Source organism: Aplysia californica, unplaced genomic scaffold (genome assembly GCF_000002075.1).
Source record: "Aplysia californica isolate F4 #8 unplaced genomic scaffold, AplCal3.0 scaffold00042, whole genome shotgun sequence".
Lineage (NCBI taxonomy): Eukaryota > Metazoa > Mollusca > Gastropoda > Aplysiida > Aplysiidae > Aplysia > Aplysia californica.
The window spans coordinates 248,987-257,350 of NW_004797312.1; the positions used below are offsets into that span (position 1 = coordinate 248,987).

General features: G+C 38.5%; 1 protein-coding gene across 1 annotated transcript; it reads left to right on the forward strand.

Annotated features, from left to right (window-relative positions):
* The first annotated feature begins 2,240 nt into the window (after window positions 1–2,240).
* On the forward strand, window positions 2,241–3,671 carry LOC101857546 (testis-specific serine/threonine-protein kinase 6-like). The gene has a single exon (XM_013079154.1). The coding sequence runs from the start codon at window positions 2,241–2,243 to the stop codon at window positions 3,669–3,671; it is 1,431 nt and encodes a 476-aa protein (XP_012934608.1).
* Window positions 3,672–8,364: the final 4,693 nt, after the last annotated feature.

Sequence of the window (8,364 nt, forward strand, 5' to 3'; positions counted from 1 at the left end):
ATATTTGTTGTTACGGTTTTATAACGATTTCCAACACCCACGTCGCCTCATCTAGATCCAACGTGGATGTCCATAGAGGGTGAGACGTTAACCCATGTCCCTCTACTCGAGTTGAGAGACCAAATTTTGAAGAAGCAAAATAGTTAACTGTTCCAGGTCGCTGGCTCGTCTCTCTCTTTATTGCAGCCAGTATACGTTGTTGTTGGTATCGCAAATTTTTATCGAAGTATCAAACTTGGGTCTTACACAACTAGACGTCCGTAAACTGTGTGTAGGAATGTTAGTCTTGAGGCTATATGATTCGCTTGTTGTGCTGTTGTCATCACAAATAAAGACTTGTCAGAGAAGTAGCAACAACAACAACAACATCAGCAACAACAACAAAAACATCAACAACAACATCAGTAACAATAGCAACAACATCATCAACAACAACATCATCAACAACAACAAGTATATTTCCGGAACACCGTTTCTCATTGCAATTTAGATCGTACAAACATACATGTTGTGAAAGTCCCATTACCAATAATAAACGACAACACGTTGTGAGTGCCTTTTAAATTTCCAAATATGTTGTGAGTTACTGTTTCGACAAGGTGACTAGTGGGGACAACAAGAGGTCTTATAGACGTAACCGTAATCTCTCATGATAGAGAGATGGAAATAGTCGGTTGTACAAAGATTATATTTTCTAACGCAAAATTTGAATAAAACGGACAAAGCAGACAAGAATCCGTATACCACAAAAAGTCGCCTTTCCTGTACGTGAGTGTGTTGAAGGTGGGCGTGGAGGGGGTGGTGGGGGTGGAGGGGGTGGCATGGGGAAGTAGTGCGTGACACGTCACGAGATTGTAAGAATCAAAAGATTATCAAATACCGTCGGTACATGTTAAAAGATTATGACGCAAGCAGTCCAGACCAAATAAGTATGTCATCACAAGCATTTCGGACACAAAGGACAGAGGGCCAATGCGGTACCCACAACGCCTCAGGGTAACAATTATTAATAGTTTGACAAGTAGTTGAACCAATCAGAAAAAGGCCCTAACTGAAACCTACGCTTACAGCCAGCTAACGGATAATAGAAAGATTCGTTTGTCAAGGACATAATTGTGTGTCACAATTTCTTTTTTTTTTTTTTTCAAAGCATGTTAAGCTTTTTAATTCTTGGTAAATAATGTTACCATTGTAATTCACAAAATTCCTCCTTTCTTTCTGACTCGGCCGCCTAAAGTGTCACACTATTCCCTCACGTATTTTCACTTTCTACATAGCAAGACATATCCCCCCCCCCCCACACACACACACACACACATACACACACACACACACACACACACACACACACACACACACACACGTAAACATACATAACATATACTCGCACACACATACGCACATGCACACACACACGCACATGCACACTCACACACAAGAAACACACACAAACACACACAGCCACACATATATAAATACATACATACACATACGTGTAATCATTCAAACACAGACTCGGGATTCCTATTGGCTTCTACAATTCTCCCGACTTGTCATAATACTTTCATTGTTAAGAAAGTATTTTGCACACACAAGCCTACAATGTAACAAAGCTGTAATTCAAAACCATAAAAGGCAAGTAGCTGTCTAAATTTTCTTGAGAAACAAAAAGCAAAGAATTTTTTAAGTGATTAAAGACGTTATATAGCTGCTAGACATTTCGAACAGACACGTAATTATTTTGACAGTTTAATCCGTCTTACAAACATGAGGCGGTCACCTTTGTCCGCTATGGATTATCTACTTTCTTTGTCGGCGATGGTGACATAATCAACAAGGCTAACCGAGGGTCCAATCTTAACGATGATTGGTTGATTATCAAGCCTTGACTCCGCCCCACGAAAAAGGCGCGAAAGAAGCGTGGTTATAAAAGCATTATCACACGCAGTTGCTTATAATTTCGTTGTTTTCTATTTGACCACAGCCACGTTCACAGATATTGGATATACGAATTTTTTTGACAATTTCGATGTGTTTGTGACTTGCTGAGTATTTCCGCAGTGAAAAGTTGTGTGTTTCACTCGTTGGATTTGTGGTGGAAGTTTTGACCAGACGTTTCTTATAGATACGGTGAGTCAGTCAGTGACTATTTATTTTGAGAAGACTTATACTGTGCTTTATTCACGTTATACAAGAACCTACACTTGGAGTGTATCTTGTACGTTGCCTACAACTTCAGTATGAGTACTACTTTCAGACTCAGTCGTCCACTGTTTGAGACCCACACTGTAAAAGTATCTGAGGCGCTAGGCTTTAAAGAAGATCACCTTCTTGCGGGAGGTGCAACTGCCCAAGTTTTCCTCGCTACAGACGTCAATAATCCGAAGAAGAAGAAAGCTCTGAAGAAATTCATTTTTCTGGAGAATGGAGACCCCGTGGATAAACCAAGGAAATGGTTTTATTTCGTCAACGAGGTGGCCATGCTTCAAGACCTCCGCCATCCCAACATCATAGCAATGGAGAGAGCGGCTAGTTGCCCAGAGTCTCTGGTCATGGTTTTGGAATTCCACCCTGTGGATTTGTTCGACGCCTTACCTCGTATCTCGGATGAAGAAGCTACTCGCTACTTTACCCAGATTACCGAGGCCTTGAGCTACCTACACAGCCGACGTGTCGTGCACGGTGATGTAAAACTGGAAAATGTATTGGTGAGTAAAGATGGAGTGGCAAAGCTTTGTGACTTTGGACATGCTCAGGTAGTTCCTGAAAACACGGACAGTTTGAAGGAATGGGGTAGTTGTGCAGCCTACCACGGACCGGAATTCAAAAGGGGCCATCCTGTGAAAGATGCTTTCAAGCTTGAAGATTTCTGTGTCGGCGTTCTACTGTGGGCACTTGTGTTCCGTAAAAAGCCCCAGAAAAACACGGACTACCTGAAGCTGTTGGACAATGATAAATCAGTCTCGCCCGCCTACAGACAATGTGTGCAACGTCTACTGTGTGCAGATCCGACAGAGCGGTCTTCAGTCTGCCAGATCCTACAAATCCTCAACACCAACGGTCACCCAGAACTTCGTGTCCGACAAAACGTCTCCGCTCAATCTCTCGTTACTGCACCAATCACATACAATAGCACCGGCGAGGAAGTAGCGAGTCCGAACTTCGGTAACTCACCCATCGAGCAAAAACCATCTTCATCGTTCTGCCTTCCTTTCAACGAGTTCAGCTATCAACATCCAGGATATGACCAACAGTTCGTGCACCCCTCACACTCTGTAAACCTTCAGTATTTCCCACGTGAGACACCGACACAGTACTACTACATGAACCAGAACAGTGGACTGGCAACCTTTCACCCGGCCTGTACATATTTCGATTCCTCGGCCTATCTGACAGAAACAACAACCCAGTGCCCGCAGCATGTAGATATCTCTTCTTCACAATATCACCAGTCTCCGTTGGATCTACAGAGAGCCCAATGGCCTGTGGTCACAGACACAAATCAGAACACAGTTCAGCAATCTGCTCCCCCGTCACTGGGACACTCTCAGTTTCTCACACACCATCAAAACTGTTACCAGCCTGACCCTACAGCTTGTTTCCAGTACGTGGTACCTTCGTCTTTCCCTGAGTACTTTCAGCTTTCTACATTTCAACAGTATCAGCAGTAATCTGTGTGGAGACAGAGACAATGTTCTTACTTTCTATAGCAGGTTTTGTCAGGCATTTGCTTATTTTTGTGTATCATTTCACTCTAGTATTATCATGCATTAGTGATCTCAACCACTTTGTATTTCTTAAATATTTTTGATTATCATACCCTGAATAAGAAATCCAGAATATGCATTCGAAACTTATGTCTTAGAAAGGAATAATGTTAAAATATAATAACAACTTAATTCAAAAAGCCACTCACAATACCCCCCCCCTAAAAAAGAGCAAAAATAAACAAACAAACAAACAAACTAAGGGGGAAAAAACAACATTATTTCATCTTTCTATGGGTTTCTTTTTTAAAGACTGAATTTATTTGCGAAATACCAATTTTGAGGCTTTTGCTGGAATAGATTGGTGGCTTTGAGCACTTTGTAATTATTCAAAAACAGTGCCATTAAAAACTCTTATTGTATAGATTCAAATGTCCGAAAAAAATACGAATTAAAATCAGTCTGTTCTTACAAACGGGTTGATAGTGCAAGAAGTCACTTTTGCCTTTTTTTATAAAGAATTCAACCTGACCTGGTGAAGGACCGGATAAGAACAGCCCTTTGTTGGCAAGTTGTCTTAGAAGTGTATATAATTGAATAACATTATCAACGAGTGGTATGTCGTAATTAAGAGTGATATTTTAGACTGTTTAGTGATAAAGAGCTTTACTGGTCGTAATGAATATTGTACAAAAGGAAAACCATAATAAACGCGAAACACCAAGATACAATCCTTTCAAATTTGAAAAGTCTTTAAGGAATAATAATATGCTCTAGATATTTTAATATTCACAGGAAAAAAATGTGGGATCGTGATGGTACATTTTGATACTTTCATGAAGAGATAATGTCTGACTAGTTTATGTTGAAGACATTAACTTTAGCCAGTATCAATGTTATAAAACACTTGTACGCTATTGATCATCAAGCCTGAGTTAGTAATACAGCATCGGAAACTTATATCTTAGAAATAAATACTGCTTTGAAAGTAATTACAACTTGCGATAATTGTACAAGCCTCCCTCCCCCCCCCAAAAAAAAAATACAAACAAACAAACAAACAAACAAACATACTATTAGTTGTCTCGGTATTGTACATAAGTGTTCAACATTATCAGATAGTTGTGAAACGTAATTGGGACTGATATTTGAGAAGTTTTAGTGTTGCTGAAACTGTAATGGTCACAAGCAATATGGTATAATATTATAAAGAAGGAAAACATAAACGAGAAAGAGCATGCTGCAGACCGTCTAGTTTGAGATGTCTGTGAGAGAACATTCTACTGATACGTTCATATTCACAGGGGGAAAATGTGTTTAAGATACTATATTTTGATACTTCCATAAAGCGATTTGTTTGACCAGCTCATTTTGAAAACAATAGCTTTTGCTAGTGTCATCTTTTTTAAAAATCATTTTCATAATTGTGCATTATTGATCACTGATGAACATTATCAGTGAGTGGTGTGTCGTAATTTACGACTGACATTTAGACTGTTAAGTGGTAAAAAGCTTTAATGGTCATTAACAATATTGTACAAAAGGAAAAAATGAAAAACACAAAACACCCATATACAATCCTTTTAAATTTGAACAGTCTCTAAAGAATGCTCTTGATATGTTAATATTCACCGAAAAAAAGTGTGATCTTGATGGTACATTTTGATACTTCCATAAAGAGATAATGTCTGACCGGCTTATGTTGAAGACAATAACTTTTCCTTGTGTCAATGTTTAAAAACATTTGTGCGATATTGATCATAATGCCCTGAGCTAGTAATACAGCATCGAAACTTATATCTTACAAATATAATGTAAAGCGCATAGAACCTGCTGTTGAGCGGGGATATGCGCTATACAAATGCTATTTATTTATTATTATTATTACAAATAAATACATACTGCTTTGAATGTAGTCACAAATTGCAATAATTGTATAAGATTCCCCCCCCCCCTCTCAAAAAAAAATTAATTAAAAAATCGAGCAAAAAAAAATCCAACATAGAATTAATCTTAGTTGTCTCGGTGTTGTAAACTTACATACGTGTAAAACATTATCAGATAGTTGTAGAACGTAATTGCGACTGATATTTGAGAAGGTTTAGTGCTACTGTAGCTGTAATGGTCATAAGCAACACTGTATTGTATTATAAAGACGGAAAACATGATAAACCAGAAAGAGCATGCTGCAATCCTTCTAGTTTAAGACGTCTGTGAGAGTATATTCTCTCGATACGTTCATATTCACACCAAAAAAAGTGTTAAAGATACTTTTTATTTTGATACTACCATAAAGCGATTTGTTTGACCAGCTCAACTTGAAAACAATAACTTTTGCTAGTGTCACTTCAAAAAAATCATTTTCATAATTGTTCATTATTGATCATCACGCCCTGAGGTAGTAGTTTAGGGTGTGAATTCGAAACTGATACTTTGGAATCCAATACTGATTTGGATGTAATCAGACCTTGCATCAATTGTATAATCCCCCCCCCCCCCCCAACAAAAAAAAATAGTAAAAAACGCAAGCAAAAAAACAAAAACAAGAAAAAGAATAAAATAAAAATAAATTTTTAACAAGTAATATAAGATGAACAACAACAAAACCACACATGAAAAACTTGTAAAAAATATTTGATTTCCCTTTTTAAAACTTCCTCAAATTACATTTAGATACTTCTGACTTAATATTGAATTCATGTTAATTGTCAATGTGTCCAGTTCAACATTTCTATGTACATTTATGTTTTGTTTTCTTTCTCTTTTCATATTTTCAATGTTTTTAATAAAATTTGTAAATAAAATTAAAAAACCCACTTGTTATTGTTATATATATGTCACACATTATCAAGCACATAAGATTTGTTTTCGTGCTTCTACTACTGATTGTGTGTTGGTGCTTCTTTGTTGCTATTTTCACGTTGTTGAATTTGTTTGTTTTTTGTTACTGTTGTTGTTACTGTTGTTGTCACTGTTATTGTTGCTGCTGTTGTCACTATTGCTATTTCTATTATTGCTGGTTGCTGTTGCTGTTGTTTTTGTTGCTGCTCCTAGTTTGTTTGTTTTGTGAAGTCACTTTGGTATTTGCCGTTACATTACACCAAAAGTTATAAGAAAGGAAGAAAGAAAAATAATACATGTAATAGTCAATAACAGTCATGATGATGATGAAGATGATGATGATGATGATGATGATGATGATGATGATGATGATGATGATGATGATCTCAACAAGGCACACCACAACATCAAATTTACTTATTTCCACGCCAGGAAAATCCACTTATTTCCTGGACTTGTCCCTCCTCATTAAATATAACCAAACTGAAACAGACCCGGACAACAACAAAACTACCGACTCCAGTCGTTATCTCCCACCTTCTTCAAACCATCCCAAAAATACATTGCGTTCTGTGGGCTATAGTGGTGCCCTTAGACTCCGACGCATTTGCTCCCGTGAAAATTCTTTTAAGCAACGGATAGAGGAATTCACAGCCAACAACTTTCTTCACAGCGGATACCTCAAAAGTGTCATTACTCCCATAATCGAGAAAGTCAGCAAATTTAACCGCACCAACCTTCTGACGTACAAACCCCTTAAGCCCAAACAGAAAAAACTTTTTTGCGTCACAACTCATCACCAAAAACCACCCAATGTACATAAAATCCACGGCCAACATAAAAACATTTTTAAAAAATCTGACAAAATGAAAGCCTGTTTCCCGAATCCCCCTCTGGTCGCACGGCGATAGCCACCTAATCTTGGCAACCTCTTCATTCGCACTAGAGCAGTAACACCCACATCCTCACCTCCGACAAGCCCATGTACCTCACCTCAAATTTTTCCTTGCCATTACCCTACATGCAAAACATGTGCTAACATTAAAGTGACCAACTTTATAGAAGTCCCCCACTTTAAAAGAAAACTTTCTCACAGTATCACCCGTGAAACCAAAGACGTGATTTACCTCATCTCTTGTAAAGTCTGTCCAGCCCAATAATACGTAGGTCAAATTACCACCACACTAAGACTTACTAAGAGCTAGGTTCAATAACCATAGGTACTCAGTACAGAAAAACTCATGCACACCAGTTGGCCAACATTTCAACAGTCCTGGTCACAATGGAGCCACCGACCTGCAGCTTCAGGGCATTGAAACAGTTCGTAATCCTAGAAAAGAAAAACTTAATCAAAGAGAATCAATGTGGATTGGGAACTTGGGTTCGCACCAAATCCTCAGTGGTCTTAACATCGATGAGCCACATTTCAGGGAACTAAAATTTACCACGTAAGGTACATGTACTAATCACACTATTTTTGAGACTATGTTACTATACAACTATAATTTCTACCATAGTTACTGTGATATTTAGGATTTTTGTCCATCTAAGCCCAAAGTGGAGAGATGCGGTGAAGATTGGTCTTTACAGTGGGGTGGAAGAAAAACGGATGAGTTAACATGTACTTTTCTACCTTGCCTTTGAGCTCGTTTCGATGTTGGACTACCTCACCCGCTGCCCGAGAGGGGCGTTGACCATGGCGAAGAGCACGCTCTTCGGGGCTCCAAACAATTCGCAAGGGTAGGCTCTCTGTCTCTCTCTCTGTCTGTCTGTCTGTCTGTCTCTCTCTCTCTCTCTCTCTCTCTCTCTCTCTCTC

Bases quoted from the DNA above. Each gene is read 5' to 3' on its own strand.
- LOC101857546 (XM_013079154.1), top strand. From the start codon at position 2,241: ATGAGTACTACTTTCAGACTCAGTCGTCCACTGTTTGAGACCCACACT.